Source organism: Monodelphis domestica, chromosome 7 (genome assembly GCF_027887165.1).
Source record: "Monodelphis domestica isolate mMonDom1 chromosome 7, mMonDom1.pri, whole genome shotgun sequence".
NCBI lineage: Eukaryota > Metazoa > Chordata > Mammalia > Didelphimorphia > Didelphidae > Monodelphis > Monodelphis domestica.
In genome coordinates this window covers 200,505,934-200,528,973 of record NC_077233.1, presented here as the reverse complement: position 1 = coordinate 200,528,973, position 23,040 = coordinate 200,505,934, and the positions used below count along the sequence as shown (strand labels likewise).

At 37.2% G+C, this 23,040-nt stretch overlaps 1 protein-coding gene across 1 annotated transcript in view; it reads right to left on the bottom strand.

Annotated features, from left to right (window-relative positions):
- The window catches only part of TMC1 (transmembrane channel like 1), a 209,765-nt gene that overhangs the window by 86,562 nt on the left and 100,163 nt on the right, over positions 1–23,040 (bottom strand). The window contains exons 5-6 of the mRNA XM_056806326.1: positions 6,571–6,661; positions 2,407–2,488 (exon numbers count right to left, since the gene is read on the bottom strand). Coding sequence (XP_056662304.1) covers positions 2,407–2,488; positions 6,571–6,661 — 173 coding nt within the window. The remainder of the gene's footprint in view (positions 1–2,406; positions 2,489–6,570; positions 6,662–23,040) is intronic.

The window sequence follows — 23,040 nt, the reverse complement described above, 5'->3', positions numbered from 1 at the left end:
AAAACGTTAGGTCTACTCTATTTGAGCCACATGCTTTTCGCTGAAGCTAGGTAGACTCGGTAATTAGACAAATCAACGTTTTCTCTGGACCCTGGAAGGTCACAAAAGAAAATTGGGGAACAGTAGCCTATCCATAAAATTTGCTAGAAAATGGCAAAGCTAGAAGAAAAGAATTTAGACATCGCCTATGCAAATCCTCGTGTTTTCCAGAGGGAAAAAGTAAGTGGCTTGTCTAAAAATCACTTTACCAGTCATTGTAGCATTGGAAGCAGAATCCATTTCCTTCCTCTAAACCCAATGCTCTCTCCTCCAAACTTTCATACATCTGAAAGTTGCAAAACGACACAGAGACATGATCTGGTCTGCTCCATAATATTGCAGTAAAGATGCAACCAAAAGCATCCAGTATATAGACTTTGAAATGCTTAAAATGTAAATTCCATGATGTAGTAGAAAGAGAGCATTATGCTCATGACAGGAGAAGTGGGGGCAGATCTCCCCTCTGGTACTTGCTACCTACCAGCTCTGTGGCTCTGACCAAGCCACTTAACCTTTTTTTTTAGCTTTAGTTTTCATATCTATGAAAGGGGCTGATGATACCCCCAGAATTTGCCTTAACAGAAATGTGGAAAATATTTGATAAACTAATATGCTGCATCATGGATTTAGAATTTCAACTGATCAAAATCTTTCATATAACAGAAGAGGAAACGAAATCAGAAAGTTCATGTGAACCAATTAAGATCACACAGGCAGTAAATGGCATGACTGAAATTTGGACCTAGACAAGACAAGCCACTGTTTTTCCCACCACACCCCTGATAAAAGTGAGTTATGATTAATTTGGCAATTTAAATTATTTACATTTTAAAATAAGAGACAAGGTCACAGACCAAAGAGAGAAGCACATTTATAAAACTTATCTAATCATATCAAGGAAGTATCACCTGAATAATCTTTCCATTGAGTCCCTATTTTAATTGCTTTTCATTTTACTTAACCAGCAGCAAGCCCTTTTTCATGATTTAGAAAGGAAAGAGGGTGTGTATGGGGAAATCAGATCCTATTCAAAATCCTGGGATATCAAAGCATTGGAAAAATGCAGCAAAGTAGCCCTGTGACTGCTTGATTTCAGCTTTTAGTAAAAACTATTTCCATATTTTCTAGAATTCTCTTGTTAATTAAGAAAATTATTTATATGCTGCTAAATTAGCTCCTGATGAAGAATGAGGAGAGCAGAACCAAAGGCACAATATACATAATGACTGCAATCATGGCAGTGAGGACAAGACTAAAAGGAACATAATTCAGGTCAAATACAATAAACGTTGGTTTCAAATGATAGAGATTTTAAAAAATATATTTCTATGTATTCCCTTAAAATGGTAAATTATAAGAGTGGGAAGTTACATTTGCTGGCAGTTATAATTGCTCTACATTAGTTTTATTCTTGCCTTTTTAAAGGGAACAGTGCATGATATAACAGATGGAACACTGGTCTTAAAGCCAGAAAGACCTGGGTTCAAATCCTGCCTTTGACAGACTAATTGGCTGTGTAACCCTGAACAAATCAATTAACCTCTCAGTGTACTAGGAAGCACTCTAACTCTTCAAGACTGTATATAAGTTGTAGAGAAAAGGCTGATATTGACTAACAGATTCATGTTAAATTTCAGATACCAGTGAAATCAGAGATCTAGTTCACATTCCTGTCTTTATGGGGAAGCCAGTATTATTTATTGGGGAGTGATAGATATTTCAGAACCAAATTTTCAATTTTAAATTGTTTTAAGTAATAGATTCTGCCCTAAAATCCTGAGATACCTTGCTTATCAAAATGAATTTTCTCCATTATCTCTATGGCAGCTTCCTAGTATATCTTTGTTTATGATGTAGTCGAAATTTTCAAATGAGCCCTAAAACTTTTTTTTTCTAAAACATTTTTTAAAAATGCAGTGTTCAATATTATGACTGATATTGTAGTCATAAATATCATACTTTTAATGGCATTTTCATCATAAGAATAAAATTTCTAATAAAAGGACCATATGATTAGATGCCATTGTACATGGCACTGTTCAACCCGTCCAGAACAGAAGATAAACATATAGTCATATTGGGGAAGTTTGGCTTTAGATAAGAAGTGAAGGTGGAGCTAAATGACTCTTTTTGTTGGGTTGATATATATTCATTATGTACAGTTGTTTATACTCTAGGAAGCTTCTTCACAGCATGAAAGACATGACTTTAAAGAGTTGTTGCTTTTTTTTCTTCGGATGGGTCAAAGACAAAGAAAAGTATTTGATAAATTCAGTGAGTCTGGTTGAAATCCATGATTTATTCTAAGAAATCTCCCTTTCCCTCCTCTGCCCTCCTTGCAATCACTATGGCTTAATAAGCACTTACTTTCAACAGCTTTGATTTTATTTTCCCATGGTATACATGCCTGCTTGAAGATCTCAAAATCCTTAAGAAATTTCACCCATTTCTGAAAAAGAGAAAACACAATTATTGGTTCTCAGATGGTTGAAAGTCAAGCCAAATGGAGAATGGATTCTTCCACGACTACACGTGACATCAAGTATGTGATCCAATGGGCTGCCATGGAGCACTGACCCTTCTTTTTTTTTTAACTTTTTTTACATTTAATCTATTAATTTATTTAGTTTACTGACCCTTCTTGCAAAGTAAGAAGGGATATGGCATAAAGTTTCAAACCCCTTTACCCATTATCCACCCCTATCCCAGAGCAAGTTAGGTGGCACATGGGGATAGAATGCTAGACTTGGAATCAGGAAGATTCATCTTCCCAAGTTCAATTCTGATCTCAGACACAAAGTAGACCTAGGCAAATTACTTAATCCTCTTTGCCTCAGTTTTCTTATGTGTACAAAAGAGTTGGAGAATAAAATGGCAAACCACTCTAGTATCTTTACCAAGAAAATCCTAAGTGGGGTCACAAAACAACTAAAAACAACTCAACAACAAACAAGGATGCATCTAGTCAATGCAGTGGGGGAGAATATAAAAGATTAGATAGTAAGCTCCCTGTGAGCAGGGATTGTTTCCTTTTTGTTTTGTTTTGTTTTTCTCTATATAACCATCATCTAGCTTTCTGCTGGGCACATAGTAAGCACTTAATAAATGTTTGTCTATTGATCAATTGATTGAATAACAGAGATAGTTTTAAATCTATAGTCTAGGGTGAAAGAAACATCCTTTGTGTGACTAAGGCAGGAACTATGGAATCATAGAATGACAGAACTAGGATGAATCTTAGGGATCAGCTTCCAAATCCCTCATTAGATAAATTAGGGAACTGACACCCAGGAAAAGGAAGTGACCTTCCTTGGGTCACTTTGTGAGTTGATGGAAGAACCAAAGATCATCTGATACTCTTCCCATTCTCAACATACTGTTCACCTAGTTTGCAAATGTACAGAGGAGTCCAGGATTCTATACAACTACCCCGATAAAACTAAAATAATAACAAGAATCAAGTCTATGGCATCAAACATGCAAAAGCAGAGCTATCCAAAATCATGCATTATCCCCTACTTCAAACTCAGCTCTAGCTGGACTTTGATTTTCCTGATTCCTTTCAGCTCCTAGTTAATGTTGTTCCCTGCTCTGCTGCCTTGAATTTATTTTATACCTATTCACATATTCATATCTTGTCTCCCCCATAGAATGTAAGTTTCCTGAGAGTAGGGACTGCTTCATTTTTGTCAATAAACTCTCAGGATCTATTGTACAGCAAGCACTTAATAAGAGCTAACATTGATATAAAGCCAAATATGTCACAGGCACTGTGATAAGCACTTTATAATTGATGGAACATTAATATGGAATTATGATATTTTTGTGAAAGAATTTTCTCTTTACTCCCTCCCCACCACCACTAGTTGAGGTCAGGCTGAAACAGTTTCTCTGTCAGGCTATGAAACTGGGGTGGTACCTCCCTTCTTTTGGTAAAATCTTAAAAGGATAAAAGGATTAAGGGAAGTCATGACCCTCTTGAAAAAGGACGTCAACCAACTCTTGCTACCATGTTGGTCTGACTCAATGTAAAGTGACCCATCCACATGGCAGGGAAGAAAGGATGTGCTGGTGTTTTCCTTGTATGGAAAAAGACTTCCTCGTCCTGTGATGAAATAATGAAAAAGGAGCTAAGGTCTCGAGGTCTACCTCATCAGTGGCTATTTATCAGTCATAGGTGTCTTGGCGTATTGAAGGAAGGGAATGAGAAGCGAGATCACAAATGATAGATACACTTGCCAGATAAAGGAAGCCTTCTTTGGCACTCTGACCAGGTTAGGATGTCTTGACAGGTTAATTAATAAGTAATTTTAAAAATAAGAAATACTACCTTTCAAGAATTTCAATCATTTAGGATGGAAGGAGGGGAGAGAAAGAACATGAATCATGGAACCATGGAAAATTTTCATAATCAATACAATTAAATTAAAAAAAAAGAATTTCAATCATTTAAATTCATGATCTCATTTGATCCTCACAATATTTCCCAAGAGACAGGTACCATTATGATCTCCATTTTATAGATTAGGAAACTGAGGCAATAAAAAGTTAAGTGATTTGCCTAGGGTCACAAAGGTAGTAAGTAATAGAGGTCAAATTTGAACTCAGGTCCTCTTGACTCCAATTCCAGGGCTCTAATCACTGAGAATCACCTACTTGCCCAAGACTAATTGATTCAGCATGAATTAAAGGACAGAAACTTTGCTCAAAAGTACAAGAAGCATCAAGGGTGTGCTGAAGCCTGCTTTAAACAGCTTCCATGAACCTATTGATAAATTTTCAGCATGAGCATTTACACCTCAAAAATGGGCAAATGCTAAATATCAGGAAATGGCTTATTGTGTCCTGTGTACATTTTTTTTCAGAGCCAGTTGTTAAACATTTTTATAGGGGTATATTGCATAACCTTGGCAAGCATGAAAGTTTGCCTGGTATTCCAACTGGCAAAGGGGGGGAAAGGTAACCCTACATGCCATAGGTCAGCCATACCTAGAGATAGTACTATATGAGCAGCTAATTCTGCACTTAAAGCAAAAAACTGTTCTATTCTAATGGTATGGCAGGCTTGCAAAGACGGCATAGGAGAGATATATTTTCCTGAACCCTTCAGCTTCATGTAACTGAGCAAAGTACCTCACTTGCCCCACTTTTGTTATGATAGTACCTAGAAAAAGGAGATTTGAACATCAAAGGACAAATTCTGCAAACAATAATGGCATCTTTGGTTCTCCCTGCTATCATTTCAGTTGTTTCCTTTTCTGGAAGTGACTTTCATAACAAAGAAAGTCAACAAATCTGAAAGTGTGGGAGAGATGGTCTAATCTCCTAGACAGAACAGCCGCTTGGGCCACCTGGATTCTATCCGAAATAACTTTGTGATCATAAGAAAACTATTATCAATCATCTCACGGAACTTTATGGAAGTCTGCCCATACGCAGTTTTGAATGTTCTGAGACTCTTCAGAGATTACTTTGTTCCATTCCTCATTTTACAAAGAAGAGAAAAGAGATTCAGAGCAGTGACTTGGGCAGCCTGGACTGTGAACTCTGAGAGGAAAGATTGAATTTTCATTTTTTGGTTTCCCTTGTGCTTAGCAAAGGACTTAGTACTTTGTACAAAGAAGTTAATACTGGTACTTAGTAGGCATTTATTATATGTTGGTTGGCTTGACATTACTTGACCCAGAGAAGCATTAATGGTGCAAGTTTTTTGAAAGTTCTAGACCTAAGACTCGAGGACCTGGGTTCAACAATTATCTCTGATGTTTTGTGGTTGTTTGTTTTATTTTATTTTTCTTACCTTGGAAAAGCTCTTTAACCTCTGTAGGCCTCAGTTTTCTAATCAGAAAAATAAAGGGATTGGGCCAAATAGTTTCTGAGTTCTCTTCCAGGTCTAGATTTATTTGAAAAGAAGCCCAGAGGGAGAAAGCATGGTATGGGAGCAAGAGTCCTGAATTTGGAATTATGTGTACTTCCAAATCTGCCTCTAACTACCTGTGTGACCTTGAGCAGGATACTTTTCCTCTCTAGCCCTCAGTTTCCTCAACTGTAAAACTAGAAGTTCTAAACCTGTGATCTAAGTAGCAAAACTGGAATAGAACCCAAGTCTTCTGGCTCCAATTCCAGTGTTCTTTCCATGAAATCTACTCCCATTGATAGTAACATTTTGGGTGTTTTGTGTGTGTGTTGTGTGTGTGTGTGTTGTTTTTCGGGGTTTTTTTTTTAACAAAAAAAATAAATACAATGTACAAAAAAATACTGCCTGTTGTTCTATTCTTCCCCATTCCCCATCCCTTGCCCTAAAAGGGTGGATTCCTTACCAGGGAAAAGCTAAATGGTCTTTTGATATCACAGATATATTGAAATGAATCACTTGACTCTTCAAGCAAAAGTATGTCTGGAGACTTGGTCTCTCTCTTTAGCTCCCAAGAAATAAGGATGTACGGGATAATACTTACATTGTATGTTAGTCAATGGAAGACACAAGTTCCTCCTTCACTATTGAAAAACATTCTTCTATAAAATACTTACTTTCTTCATCATCATCTTGAAGGCAAACCACCGTTTTCCTTTTCCTTTCCCAAGTGCCCCTTCATTTGCACTTACAAAATCTTTCGCTTCCCTTGCAAGAGAAAAAGAAAAGTGAGAAAAGGAGGAGTATAAGCTGACATAATGTTAAGATGGAAAATTATCTCCCCTCAACTAAGCATTTTGAAAAGATCCCATTTCAAATGCAATGATGCCTTTCAGACATTTGAAGATCTCCATTTATCTATCTTCCAGGGTGATTTGAATTTACTTTCCTCTGACTTAAATCCTCTCTGGTCGAAAGATTGCTATACACTAGTGTGAAGAAGACCTCAATACCATAGTCACTCCTAAATCCCAATCCCAAGGCTAAAACTGAGATGGCATTGATCCACTTAACCCCCAAGAAATCTGGTGAGATATTGTCATCTGTCATCCAGAGAACAGCACCACAGACAGCTTCTTATGGGTGAGATATATCAGAATCTCATAAACTTTCATGATAGAAGGATTTGATCTCCTCTAAAGAATGAATAGGCTAAGAGAAGATAAGCAGCCCTGTTGTCATTGTTGTTGAGTGATTTCAGTCATGTTTGACTCTTCCTGACCCTGTTTGGGGTTTTCTTGACAAAAATGCTGCAGTTGTTTGTCTCTTCCTTCTCCAAGTCATTTTACAGGTGAGGAAACTGAGGCAACAAGAGTCAAATGATCTATCCAGGGTACGTGTATGAGACTAGATTTGAACTTTGGTCTTCCTAAGTCCAGGCTCAGCACTCTATTCACTGTGCCACCTGGTTGCCTCAAGTGTGCCTAAAACCATCTGAAAAATTATATTAACAAACTGATATAGCTTCTCCCAGAAAAAAAAATAAAGTTAAAGGGAATAAAGAGAAAAAAAAAAGCAAAGTCAGTGTATGCCTAACTTCTTTTAGACTTGCTTCCTAATTTTTACTAGGGCATTGCTTAACTTCTTTCAGACTCTGAACATGGGAGACCATGCTTAATTTAATAGCTAAATATACCTCAGCAAGTACTTTCAGGCTCTCAAGTTCTATCTAAGAAGAAGGACCTATATTTTGGTCCCTGTGACTTGTAAGTTGTTGTAAATGGCACAAGGATATATCTAAGACAGCTAAAAGCCAGACTGTGGGTACTCCAGGATTTTGCCCACAAAGGAAATGGAAGGAGAAATTTCCACAACATTCTGGCAGGCTGTGTGCTGATTTTAACACCAAATTCATTTCCTGGTTTTTGTATTTTTCTGTTGGCACAAATAGAAAAGAAAGTTTAGAGCAGACTGACATCAGAAAAATGAATTGCCCATCAGTTTGCAAAACAGAAAAACATTGCATTAAAAACAAAATTAAAAATAGGATGTCCAACTCTGCTTTAGAATATTTCTTCTTGAACCGAGTTCTTTGGAAAGTCTGCCATGGAAGGTTCCGGCCAGATTGTCCACAACTCACCTCTTGTTTTACTTGAGCAGTGTGGATTTTAGCTATGTTTCTCTTAGATACATCTTTCTGCAGAGGTAAGGTTTTGCCCTGTGCCAAAAAGTGAGTAATTCATTGGCACATAAATTGAGCCTATAAAAAGGAGTCAGTGGAAGCTTTTACTCAAAATTGCAACGGATTCATAGCATGCATATCCATATGCAGTCATTTGAATAAATACTCAGAGAATTAGTAGTAAATATAATTATTGATGGAGGCAACTAGATGGTTCAGTGGATAGAGAGCAGGGCTGGGAATCAAAAAGACCTGAGTTCAAATCCTATCTCATGTATGACCCTGGGCAAGTCACTTAAAACTGTCCATCTGTCTTCTCATCTGTAAAAGGAAAAGGAAATAGCAAGCCACTCCAGTATCTTTACTCCCCATCCACAATGGCACCCTTTTAATGCAATGTTTTATTGTTCACAAAAAAAAAAAGATTCAAAGAAATTTCTGCAGCAAAAGCAGTGAGGAACACAAGCTTTACACATCATTGGGTCAACATAATCACTCCATTCAGATGAAAGAAGAAGGGAGAGAGGAAGGGAGCAGAAGGGGGATGTTCCTTCACAAAACACTTGGGCATTTTGGGACTAAAACAAAATGAAGAAAGACCTGTCATCAAGAGGAGCAATCTCTACCAAGAAAACACCAAATGGCATCACAAAGAATTGAACTCGACTGAAATAATTCAACAAGAACAAGAAAAAATTATTGCTAATACATATTTGTATCCACACTGATATTTTATAAACTATGGATAGAATTCCATCATTTAGGAACATGTCTAGAATTTCCAAAGAAAACAAAAATCTTCAAACAATTTCACACATATTATGTACATATGAGCATGTGATATATACTAAGTATATTACTCAGGTTCTATGTATTTAATAATGTGCTCTCTTTTGTATGTGACAATGACACCATTGACCTACTATTAGTAGGGTGAGAGATAAAGCAGGGCAGTGAATAGATGGTTAGCTTTGGAGTTAGGATGCCCTGGGTTCAAACCAACCAACCAATCAATAAACATTTATTTTGCACCAAGCAATAGAATATTTTAGAATCATGTGATCTTAAGTGTATTTGATCTCTCAGTGCCTTTGTAGAAACTCTTGATGACTATAAATGGTATTGAGGTTGCCCATCTGCATTAGCAGGGGGAATTTCTACACCGGGAATTCCCACTACAGATAGAATTATTGCCCTGGACCCTCCTTCCCCACAAAATTAGTAGGATATGAGCTTTGAGTTGCTTTTCTAATAGCAGCAAGTAATTTATGTTGTTTCAGCCTTGCTTTCTTGCCTTGCCATCCTTATGACTCCATAGCCCATATCTCTGAGCTGGCTGACTGGAAATTGGTACACGCTGTGGCCTCAGACCATAGAAAAGTTAACTAGCCCAAATTAAACTCTAACACATGCCCTGAGCTTCATTAGAGTCAGGCTCTAACCACCACCAACTGTACTGAAAAAATTCAAATTAATTCAAAATAATGTACTATTTCTTTTTTTTTTTTTAATAAACCCTTACCTTCCATCTTGGAGTCAATACTGTGTATTGGCTCCAAGGCAGAAGAGTGGTACGGGCTAGGCAATGGGGGTCAAGTGACTTGCCCAGGGTCACACAGCTAGGAAGTGGCTGAGGCCAGATTTGAACCTAGGACCCCTGTCTCTAGGACTGGCTCTTAATCCACTGAGCTACCCAGCTGCCCCCTGTACTATTTCTTAATATCAAGATGCTGCATCTCTAAAGAAAGGATAAAAAGAATCATAAATCTGAAGAGTGGGGAGGGGAAAGACTAAAAGGGGACAGGCTGACTCAAAGCTGGATTTGCCTATAAAAACCATGTCACAGATAATAGCTCCAGGCACTCTTCTGTTTGCTGTAGGGCTTACTGATAATAGTCATGCATAACTACATACATGCAAAACTCTTTAAAGTGTTGTTCCATCATTTAAGGGTTAAGTGATTTGTCAGAATATGTCTTAACAGCTAGTAACTGTCAGAGGCAAGATTGAAATTCAGATCTTTCTGGGGCTGAGCCCAGCACGCTGTCAATCACACCATTGCTTGGGAATATTAGGATCTAATAATTTACATGATAAAAGGTGTCTGGCCCTATATGCAAGTTCTACATCATTAGAGATAGAATTAGAGGCTAATAATAATAACCCTTTAACAAATAAATAAATAAATAAATAAATAAAACCAGTAAGGATACACAGGTAGAGTTCTTTAGGTCCACAACTCCAGAGATGCCCCCAAGCTAATAACAACAGCCCAAACTGGAAGAGTTGTTTTGTTTTCCCCTTCCCTTCCTGGTCTTGGCTGATAGAGTTAGAATTTGGATTTTCCCCAGATGTTGCCTTAATGCTTTTTTGTTGTCCTTCCATGAACCTCTGACTCTTTGTGAGTTGGGGTTTTCTTACCAAAGATACCCCAGTGGTTTGCCATTTACTTCTCCAGCTCATTCTCCAACAAACTGGGTGAAATGATTGACCCTGAGTCATGAAATGTCTTAGGCTGTATTTGAACTCAATTCTTCCTGACTCCAAGTCCTGTGCTCTATCTACAGCACCACCTAGCTACTTGGTTGGCATTTAACCTATGTCCTTTCCTTATTCCCTATGTAGACACTGGAAACCACCACTGGGGGCCAGAGGGTTAGGTAGAACACATGACTAAGATAAGGGCATGACTGACATAAGATAGTGAATTGTCTTTGGCATCAGGAAGACCTTGGTTCAAGTCCTACCTCTGAGATGTGATCTGATCATTTTTGTTCTGAGACCTTAGCAGAGTACCCAGCAAATGATAAATACTTAATAAATACTTGTTCATTGAGACTAGCAAGGTGACCAAGGGTAAACCATTTAATTGATCAGGTCATAAATTTCAGAAGGTCTTCTAAAACTACAAATTAAGGAAGATTTACTCATTTGTTAGCAGTGAAGCAAGTTTCCATATTAGAATTTATTTTTAGTAAGGAAATGAGAAATAAAGACCGCCCCAGAGGTAGCAAGGGTAGCACAGCGACTGACACCCCCAGACTGGGAGTCCAGAGGTCCTTGGTTAAAATCTGGTCTCAGATACTTCCTAGCTGTGTGCCCCTGGTCAAGTCACTTAACTGCCTACCCAGCCCTTGCCTTCTGACTTAGAGTTATTACTAAGGCAGAAAGTAAGAGTTTAAAAAACCCCAACACAATCTCTACTTCCAAATAAGAAGAACATAAAGTCCATCCTTGGTCTTTATTTTTAGGATATTTTCTAGGTGAGTCTCCAATTGGGAAAATTTGAACATGTAACTAAACTCTCCTCAGTGCCCTAATTGTTTTAAGTTGCAAACAAATGACCCTGCTCTATGAGCTATTAATTAGGAAGAACAGAATTTGGTTTTACAATCAAATCAAACCTACAATAAAATTTAGTCTGAAACACAGTGATATATAGTCAAATGGTGTTATATGGTAACCAGGCATAAATGTTCATTAGTTCATGTAAATCACTATAATTAACATTCCTTTTTATATAACCAAATGAGTTTCACATAGCCTTCTGTTTGTTAATTCTCCAGCAAACATCTATAAAGTGTCCATGTCAACAGTTTTCCCTGATTGCTTATGTAATTTACTCTTAATCATACTCTTAACACTCATTGAAGAGAAAATCTGACTTGCTCCCCATTAGATATGGCTTCCTAACCCTTATGTTATTAGAATCTGAGACTCTCTGTTATTTCCCCCATTCTCCTACGTTTCTTCTCAGATCATTTCCCTGGGACATCTTTGAGCAGCAAATCCTCCTCATCTGTGTCCCAGCCACCCAGAAGGGCTCACCACAGTCATTCTCCAGGCAAAGGGTTCAAGGAAATGATTGGAAAATGTAGCTGTTGATTGTGAAGAAGATTGAAGTATGTGACTCAAACCAATGGAACTAGGATGTGACGAGGATAAAAAGCGAGTAAGAACATAGGTTAGATTTTCTGCTAGGTTTGAGATTGAAGCAAGGGCAAAAGAAAAATCTGCACTTCAGCATGTGGGCAAGGCAAGGTTCAGATCCCAGAGTTTCAGTCAGAAGAAGGTGGTGACAGAATATTCAACGTAATTCCAAGCACAGGGGCAGGAACAAGGAAGATACCCCCAGAAACCCAATTCCTCTATAATAACCATTTCTTGTGGCCTAAACTTGGCTATTTTGTCCAGAGCCAGACTCATTTTGGTTTAGTTTTATTTAAAGAGAAGTTTGGGAGGCTGGGGTGGCCCCGTTTTAGGGTCAGTTTGGGGAAGTGTTGGGCTTGAAGTCATAAGATCATAGATTTGGAGTTGGGAATGGAGTTTAGAAGAGATTGAACCCAATTCTTTCATTTCACAGATGAGGAAACTGAGATCCAGAGAGGACAAACTACTCACTTAAGGTCACATAGATAGTAAGTAGCAATGTTGAAATTCAAACTCAGATCATTTGCCTTTTACTCCAGCCTGATTTATACTGAATTGAGGAATTTTTTCAGTCATGTCCAATTCTTTATGACCTCATTTGGGGTTTTCTTGGCAAAGATACTGGAAGAATTTGCCATTTCTTTCTCCAGCTCATTTTACATTTGAAGAAATTGAGGCAAACAAGGTTAAGTGACTTGACCTGGACCACATGGGTGTTTTAAGACCAGATTTGAACTCAGGAAGATGGGTTCCCCGGAATCCAGGCATGGAATTTTATTCACTGACAGTAACCTTAGTTTCCTAATTCTGGGGAAGTCCCTTCATCTCTCTGTACTCAGGAAATTTCAGGAAATTTGCACCTCTGAGTACAGAGAGATGAAGGGTCATGGAGAGTGGCCCTCTACATTGGTGGAGGGAGTTCCTATGCCTGGAGTTCCTTATACTGAGCCTCAGTTTCCTTACCTGCAAAGGGGAAAATGATGCCCACAAGTCATCACTTCACAGAGTTGCTGGTGAGGGTCTAATGAGATAATGTATCTGTAGCACTTTGCAAACGGTGCAAATGTAAGTTATTAATATCATGGAGAGCCATAAGGATCATTCACCTGAAAGCTTTTATTGGTGAGATTTGGGACTATTCTAGCCCCAAATTGGACAACATTCTGCCTAACAAAGGTCCACTCGAATTGCACTCCATGAGAGCAGCACGCCAGGGCTGTAATTCAGCCTTCACCTTTCTGGGCTCAGCCCAGCCCTAGAACAATATGCACAGTTCTCTGAGTTGTAACCCCAGACCCTGAGATAAATAATGAATGGGGGGTCTACTTAATGACAATAATACCTGGCCCCATGAAACATTCATCAGCTCCTTGGGTTAGTAATTAGATCAAGGAGGCTTCTTAGGCTTTGAAAAAAGCTTTCACAGTTAGTAGAGGGAGCACACTTTGACCTAACTGACAAAATAGATAATTTCCCCATAACACATGATACAACCTTGATTCCACAATGAACTCCGCAATACTCTGTTGTCTTGGACGCTTCCTTAACCCAAGAATGAATGCTCTCCTCCTCCTGAACTTTGAGTTAGCTCAGCTGTACGTATATATACATATGTGTGTGTCTTTTCTTTCCCCTTACTTTTATTTTGGGTATGAAAATAACCCCACTTTTGGGGGTTAAATATAAAACTTTTCATAATCATTATTCAGTGCAAATTAGAAACATGTCCTGGGGTTGGGAACATTTCTTGCTAGAGATTTCAGAAATGAGTGAAAACTTGTCCTTAATCATGGCTAAAGTATTATTTTTTTCTTGATCCAACACTACAGAGAACTTTAAATGGTTGGTTAATATTTTTCAACCAAAGGATGGAATTCCCATGGCAGTAAGAAGCCACACTAGTTTAACAGAGAAATTCAAACTGAGTGAAATCCATCTGGAGCAAAATAGCATGGCAGCCACAAGGAAGAGGGGGCTCGTGAATTTCCTTGACACTTCTCCACTCCTAAGAAAAAGCAAAAGCCCCAAAGAGACAGTGATGGGGAGATTTACAAAAGATGCTGCCTTCATTATCCTTATTTTTACTCCAGGCCTCCAGGAGATAAAAGTGGAGATGCAGCGGAGTACACTTGGGCAAAACAAAACAAAATAGCCCCCTTTCCTCCTTCCACTGTGAATAACCCCATTCTACGTAGTTTCTAATAAACCTTAGCTTTGGTGTTAACAGCTCTTGGAGATACGGAACCAGGGGTGTAATTACTATATGGGGAAAGGCTAGAACCCTGCCTGCACTTGAGATCATGAAAGAAAGACCCAGGTGTCAGGCTACAGAGGCCCAGTAATTACACAGCACAATACTATGAAATTAGACAGGAGGATTTTAGTCCTGAAGTATTTTTCAACAAAGGTTTACCAGGCTGTACTATACAAGATGTGTGTGTGTGAGTGTGTGTGTGTGTGTGTGTGTGTGTGTGTGTGTGTGTGTGTGTGTGTGTGTGTCTTTGGTGGTTCATTTAACCTCATGACACAGAGGTGATAGACTCAAGATGCAAACATATTTTTTTTTTGCAGGATTTTTCAGAAATCCCAGTTCAGAAATTTGTTTTCCTTGACTTTCCACATCTAATATGAGGATTTTCTTTTTTTCTTTTTTTAACTCCAAATGAGAGCAGGTCTTGGGGACGTAGAATAGAGAAAACAAATGCATGTTAATTGGGATGAAAAAGTTTAAAACACAGGCAAAATTGTTTAAAGAACAGTGGCTGTGGAATTAGAGGTCCTGGGCTCCAAAGCTCCTTTTGACACTGATTATTCAACCTAAGGCAAATCACTTAATCTCCCTGGGCCCAAGTTTGCATTTCCATAAAAGGGTTGGGGGTTGGACCATGGCTTCTAAGGACCTTTTTTCAATTTTAGGTCTATATGCTGATAGGCTCTTGGCAATAATGAAGTTGGACAAAAAAGATGATGTCTTGGCACCACCCTTTGTAAATATCTGTTTTTGTTTTTGTTTTAGTTTTGGTCGGCCACTGACTAATGGGAGAGTCATTTCTCAGAATTTTATTGTTGCTTTTGTCTAGACTCAGCACTCAAACTCTATGCTTATGCAGTTTATCTGATTTCACCTCTCTGTAATCTCCATTGTGATTAGAACTATTATCAAAAAAATTAATTGTTCGGAATTTTGCCCAAAGGGATTTAAAAGAATGCATGCCCTTTGATCCAGCAATACCACCACTGGGTTTATAGCCCAAAGAGATTTTAAAAACTGGGCAAGGACCTGTTAATACAAAAATACTTAGAGCTGCGCTCTTTGTAGCAAAAACAAATTGGAAAATGAGGGGGGTGACCCTTGATTGGGAAATGGCTGAACAAAATGTGGTATATGGTGGTGATGGAATACTCTTGTGCTCTAAGGAATGATGAACTGCTTGATTTCTAGAAGAACTGGAAAGGCCTCCATGAAATGATGCACAGTAAAATAAGTAGAACCAGGAGAAGATTATATGCAGTAACTGAAACATTGTGGGACAATCAAATGTAATTGACTTTGCTACTAAAAGCAATGCAATGATCCAGGACAATTCTGAGGAATTTATTTATTTATTTATTTTTACCTTTTATTTTATTTTATTTAATTAAGTAATTTAGAATATTTTTCCATGGTTACATGATTCGTGTTCTTCCCCTTCCCTTCTCCCAAACCCCTCTCCCTGTAGCCCACATGCAATTCCACTGGGTTTTATATGTATCAATGATCAAGACCTATTTCCATATTATTGATATTTGCACTAGGGAGATCATTTAGAGTCTACATCCCCAATCATATCCCCATCGAAGCATGTGATCAATCGTGAGTTTTTCTTCTCTGTTTCTACTCCCACGGTTCTTTCTCTGGATGTGGATAGCATCTTTCTCATAAGTCCCTCAGAATTGTCCTGGATATTGTATTGCTGCTAGTAGAGAAGTCCATTGTGCCACAGTGTATCAGTCTCTGTGTACAATGTTCTCCTGGTTCTGCTCCTCTCACTCTGCATCAGTTCCTGGAGGTTGTTCCAGTTCACATGGAATTCCTTCTGAGGAACTTATGAGATAGAATGCTATTCATATCTACTACTCCTACTGTGGAGGTAGAAATCCAGAAGAAAATGTGATTTAACACTTGTTTATATGAGTTTATGATTTATGATTTTGGTTTTAAAGGATTGCTCTTGTACAAAAATGGTAACATGGAAATGGATTCAAGTGATAATATATATATGTATAAGCCAGTAGAATTGCTTGTCAACTCTGGGATAGGGAGGACAGATAAGGGGAGGAATAAAATATGAATCATGGAACCATGGAAAAAAATTTTTGAATTAAAAATTAATTGTTCAAGACATTTTGGTAAAAACTGTGAGAGGCACAAAAAAGTAAGGCATGTACTTGCCTTTTTACTTTAATAAAATTATAATTTAATATTATTTATATAAATTTCTATTATAAAGTATAAATGTATAAATATTATAAATAAATATATAAATTTATAATTTTAATAAATTATTGGTCTGGGGACAGCTAGATAATAGAGTGATTGAGCATTAGGCCCAGAGTCAGGAGGACCTGTGTTAAAATACCCAGATACTTCCTAACTGTGTGACCCTGGGCAAGTCACTTAAACTCAGTTGCCTACTCCTTGCCACACTTCTGTCTTAGAACTGATACCAAGAATGATAACAAGGATTATAAAAAATGAATAAATAAATAATCCCTCCAGTTGAAGAAAAAAGCCATATGCAAAAACTAATATAAGAAAATAAATGCAAAGTGTCATATTAGAAGTATATGAAAACTTAAAGGTGGAAGAGAGCTTAGAGAGCATTTAGCACGGCTTACCTTTTAGGATATCAAACTGATAGACCTTCTCAAAATAATAATTTAAATGCACAAATTATATGTATAGGATTACAAAGAAAACCAATTTTATTTATAGCAATAAATTGTTTTAAAAACAAAACACTTTACTTTCTGTCTTAAAATCTATACTAAGTCTTGGTTCTAAGACTGAAGATCATAAGGGGTTATGTGACTTGCCCAGGGTCACACCACTAGGAAGTATCTGAAGTCAGATCTGAATCTAGGACCTCCCTCCTCTCTCTCAGCCTGGCATTCAAGCCATTGAACTACCCAGATGCCCCAAATCAAAATGCTTTTTAAAATAAAATTTTAACGTAGGTTCCAGACCCCCTAAACTGTATCCAAAAAACCTTATTGAGTCCATGGATTCCTGATTAAGAACCCCTGATCTAACCCAACATTTTCACTTTGAGACCCTGAGAAGTTAAATGACTGATACAAATTAATAGTAATAATAATAGCTACCTTTTAAACAATGCTTTAAAGTTTGCATAGAACTTTCCATATTTTATCTCATTTGAGGCTCATGACCACTAGAGTTATTGGTGGCATCCTCTCTATCCATCAGATCCCAAGCCAAGATTAGTTCTCTACTCCCCCAGATGGTCTCTTTATCCAGTCTTAGTAGCCCACAACATGCAATTGCTATGGTACTTGTGTTTATAATTTCACGATTTCTCAACATTATCATGTTTGTGATTTTTATTTGGTAATGAATTAGAAAATTTGTATTAAAGTTTACTGTTAAAATTTCTTTTTTCTATCCCTGGACCTGGAGTGCAGTATTAGTTAGGAAAGCAGCACTACTTTTCATAGCTAGATTTAAAATGAAATAAAGTCTCCAGCCCATGGGGTAGGACTGGAACAGGAAGAAGAGTAGTTTGGAGATCAGTTCAACATCTCTGAGGGATTTTAGATCATTTAAGGAAGAGGCACTCGCCATAGCAGGGGCTTATTAGCTTACTAATAATACATTTTTATGAGGCACTGGGTCATTCTCCATTCCAGGTGATTACACATTTCCCAACCCTTCCTCCCTCCACTTGCCAAATATACAGCCAAGAGTAGAGAAAACTTCATTAATGGAGGGAAGAGAAAGCATAGAAAAAAAACGATGAGAATCTAATGTCCAGAAACATATATGAAGTTTCACAGAGAGTGAAAAATCACTTTTTTTTCCTCAAAAGAAGGGCAACAAATAAATACAAGGCACTAGAGTAACATTGTCGCCCTTATTTACTCTTCTCAAAGGCACTGCACAGCAGAATTACTGTAATGAATTCTTATTTAGTTCAAAGCACTTAGGGATGTTGATTTTACACAACCTTGCCTTGCTCAGTGGCAAGTCTTGGTTATAGACACACAAATGTATTTGTTGATCTGTATGAATCAGTTGAAAATGAGATTAGCAAAATTGAACCCAGGAGGCTGGGTAAGATTAGGAAGGATAAATCTTTATAGGATATGTCCCTATAGAACCCAGGAATAGTCAAACCTTCTTCAGCAATGGCAAATACATCAGAAATGAAGCTTTGGAGTTGACCTGAACGTAACAAATATGTCTCAAAATCCATGATTTAAGACAAAAAATAAAAATAAATCCACAGCCTAACCTTATCTTGCCTAGCATAAGCATAAAGGACAAGCAAGGCTTTTCTTTTTTTTTTTTAATGTTCTTAGAAAATAAGTCTTTTCAACTTTGAAAGATTTAAGAATTTAAGATCAATGCACTGGCCAACTGGGATGCCAGATGACAAAGAATGCTCTCATCCCTCGCCTGAGAGGTGACAGATTCTTTAAGATGCAGAATGAGATATACATTTTTCAACATGGACAAGATGAGAATTAGTTTTGCTTGACTATGCATATTTATGGCAAGGATTTTGTTGCTTTCCTTTTTTTCTGTCTTAAATGGGGATAGCAATGGAAGAAAGTAATTATTGTAGTTGATTGAGTTTTTTTTTTTTTAAATCACTCCTTTGGGAGTCTTGAGAGGAAATGGGAAATGGAGGTTGGTAAGGATCTTCAGTCATACTAGTTTACAGTTTGGTTTTTAGTCATTCTTTTGTCAAGTGTGAATTGAGTACCTATTCTGTGGATAGCATTGTATTTGTCATTGAGTTGGATGGGGAATGTTGGAGGTGGGAGAAGAAGACACTCTTCCTGGATGAGATGTGTCAAGTGTGTTCTCCTCTAATCCCCACTCACCATCTTGGTAACTTTTCCAACTCAAGGGCTAATCTCCTTGGGGGCTATCTTTGCCTTTGTATGAATACCCTCAGTGTTTGGCATGTATTAAATGGTCAACAAAGGGTTATGAATCCCCTTCTGAAACTTAGAGTAGATAAGAGTTGTCTGTGGTCACACAGCTCTTCAGGGGTGAAAAGCAAGACTTAAACAAGGTCTTGCCCCTTTCAAGGTCCTTCTGCCCCTCACAATATCTGATGTTCTAATAAAATAAGCCTTATAAAGTCAAAATATTTTGCTGTTGATGGAGTGTTTCGTAAGTTTTCAATTGACATCAGTGAAGAGTATTTTCTATCTTTTTATACCTGGTCTGGTGAGATCTGGAAAATGAAATGAACCACTTTGGTAAATTCAGAATAAAGCCCAACAGAGATATCTAAAAATCAATTTATAGTCACTTCAAATTCTTAGATTTCCTCTGAGCATTGATGAGACAGTTGGGCTGTGGTGATTTACAAAAGAAGAGAGAGCAATTTCCCATCTGGACCTTCAGGCACCTTCACTTCCATCATACACATAAAATGCCAAAATGTCGCCAATGCAACAGTTTGAAGTACAAACATTATAAGGCTAGCTTTCTTACTGGGTATCCTAGTTTTATTATTTTTTAGTCATATAATTATATATGTATATATATAAAATATCATTATATATTTATATAATTATATAATAATTTATGTTGTTATAATATTATATAACTAATATATATAATAATATAATGTTATAATAGAAAGAATTTTCAGGTATCACTCATTCCAAAGAGGTTAAAAGTGATTTGCCCAGCATTACACAGCTAACATCTGAAGGCAAATTTGAACTCAGGTCTTTCTAACTCTAGGACCACCATCCTACCCTTTATACCAGCCAATCATCCTCCAGGGCTGTTGACACCTTCACTCTGCTCCCTTTCAATCCAGTGAAAGTTTTTAAGACATAGGAAAATGCAAAGTTTTAAGCAGCTTAATCTGATAGTTGTAAATAGCCTGACAATACATGAATTGAATCAATGTAGTCTTACTCTCTGCCTTTCTTTTCATTAAATTATAACTGAGCTGGTGCAGTTAGAAGGCTTAGTAGATAGAGAGCCAGGCTTGGACACTGAAGGTCCTGGTTTCAAATCTGGTCTAGGAAAATTCCTAGCTGTATAACCCTGGGCAAGTCATTTTACCCCCATTGCCTAACCCTGATCTCTCTTCTGCCTTAGAATATTACTTTTTTTAAAAAAGCAGTTCAGATAGCTGCTCTTGTATTTATTATTTGTGTGCAAGAAAGTAAGTCACTGTGCAAGACATTTAATTTTTCTATAATTTAGTTTTCTTATCTGCACTCAGTTTTTTCATTTGTAAAAAAAAATCAACAATTGACAAATGGTCAAAGGATATTAACAGGTGGTTCCAGAGGAAGAAATCCAAACTATCCATAGCCATATAAAATAATGTGCCATATCACTAATAATAAAAAAAAATGAAAATAAAGCAACACTCATCGGATTGGAAAAATTGGCTAAAAAATGAAAAAATTGATAAATGCTGGAATGACTATAGGAGAACATATATATTAGTGCACTGTTGATGGCATAATAACTGGTTTAGGCATTCTGGAAAACAATTTGGAACTATGTCCAAAAAAGCTTTTAAACTGTGCATAACCTTTGACTAACTAATAAGTCTTTGCTCCCAAAGAGATCAAACAAAGAGGAAAATGACACTCTGTGTAAAAAAAAAAATTATAACAGCTTTTTTGGTGGTGGCAAAGAACCAGAAACTAAGAGGCCTGCCCTCTTAATTGTGGGATGGCTGGACAAATTTCTGTTTATTAATGTGATGTAATACAATCGTACCATAAGAAAAAATGAAAGATGTTAGCTACAAGAAACTTGAGACGACTTATATGAACTGATACAAAGTGAAATGAACAGAACCAAGACAATAATTAATATAATAACAACAGTATTGTAAGGGGATAACTAGATGGCACAGTGGCTAGAATACTGGGCCTGGAGTCATGAAGACCCGAGTTCAAATCTAGAATCAGATAGTTACTAGCTGTGTGATTCTGGGCAAGTCACTTAAGCTTTTTTTTGTCTCAGTTCTTCATCTGTAAAATGAGCAAGAGAAGGAAATGGCAAACTAATCCAGTATCTTTGCTAAGAAAACCTCAAAGGGCTCATGAAGAGTGAGACATGGCTGAAAATGATTAAACAACAAAAGTATATAAGACAAACAACTTTGAAAGATTTAAGAATTCTAATCACTGCAATGACCAAACATAATTATAAAGGAGTTGTAATGGAACATACTACCAACATCTTGATAAAAGAGGTGATGGACTTGAGTACAGATTTGGAGAATATATATATATATTGGACATGAAAAAGAGAAGGATTTGCTCTGATTTACTCTGCATTTACCCTTGGCCATGGGATAAACCAATAAACTATAAAAGCTCTGTAAAATAAACTATAATAACTATATAAAATTCTATACTCTCTCTCACACACACACACAATTCACCACTTCTGTGAAGTGCTGGGGATACGAAGAAAGTAAAAATACAATTTATGCCCTGAAGTAATCAAAGATAGTAAGTCAGAAAAAAAAATAGTAAGTCAGTCAGCACTTATGTTCACAGAAGACGGATTTCAGAGTACTGTATATGCAATGGAGAAAGCTTCTTATTGCTTATGGGAAAACATGAACAATTAACAACATATTTGTTACAATGATTTTATTTTCTTTTTTCAATGAAGAATGAGAGAGTAAGGGAGAAAAGGTGCATTTTAGTTGATAATAAAGTAAAGTAAAATATTACCTGCCAATGCCACAGGGACATAGTCTACTTAAAGTAGAATGAGATATATATTTTTGGGCATGACCAATGAAGGAATTTGTTTCAGGGCATTCATATTTGTTATGAGGACTTTATTTTTTAGGTATCAAAAGCAATTTATGACAAACATGGACTAGAACCCAGACCTATCTAAATTCTAATCCCAAGGTCTTTACACTGAATTTCTTTGCCTCCCCCCAAAAATAGAGTATGGAGTCCAAAAGCAACAATAATTTATTAAGTGATACTCTGTGCCCACTTCTGCCAAAGTGCTAGGAAAATCAAAAGACAGTCTCTGTCCTCAAGAAATCAAGAAGAGTAAGTTAGTCAACATTTATCATGTTCACAGAAGAGGTATATCACAGTCCTGTTTGTGCCATAGGGAAAGCTGCTTCTTACTTAGAGGAAAGCATGAACTATTGACAATAGACTACAAAGTCCTCAGCCTTCAAAGCACTCTACAAATCTGCTTCCAGCTGACCTTCCTAGCACTCAACTTCCATGTTTTGTCTGAAAGTTGCCTCAGATACTTGCATGACTGGATCTAATTTTTATCAGCCTCAGTTGTAACAAGTAACACCTACTGTTGGGTTGTTGAAAGACCAAATAAGATTGTGAAGTATTTTACAAACATTCATGTCCCACATAAATGCTAATAATTTTGCCAAAACTCTAGAGTGCCAAACTCATCCTAAAGAGGTACTACATAAAGACAAAGTAGAATGTAGCTGCCTCCTAGAAGGGTTTAAATCAAAATAATATTTACATTTTGCATCTGGTAGATCCATTGAACTATCAGATGGTAATGGAAGTGTATCACACAGGCTCACACCTTCAGAGCTGTCAGAAATCTTCCTTGCTGCCAACTACATATCTCTCATTTTAAAGACAAGGAAAGGGAAGCCCAGACAAGTTAGAGGACTTCGTCTTCCCTGTGGAATGTAAGCTCCTAAAGGGCAGAAACTCTTTCTCTTTTCTTTTTTTTTTGTGTCTCCTGATTCTCTAGCCAAGGGTTCTCAAAGTATGGTTTGGAGAACGATGAGGGTCCTTGACACTTTCT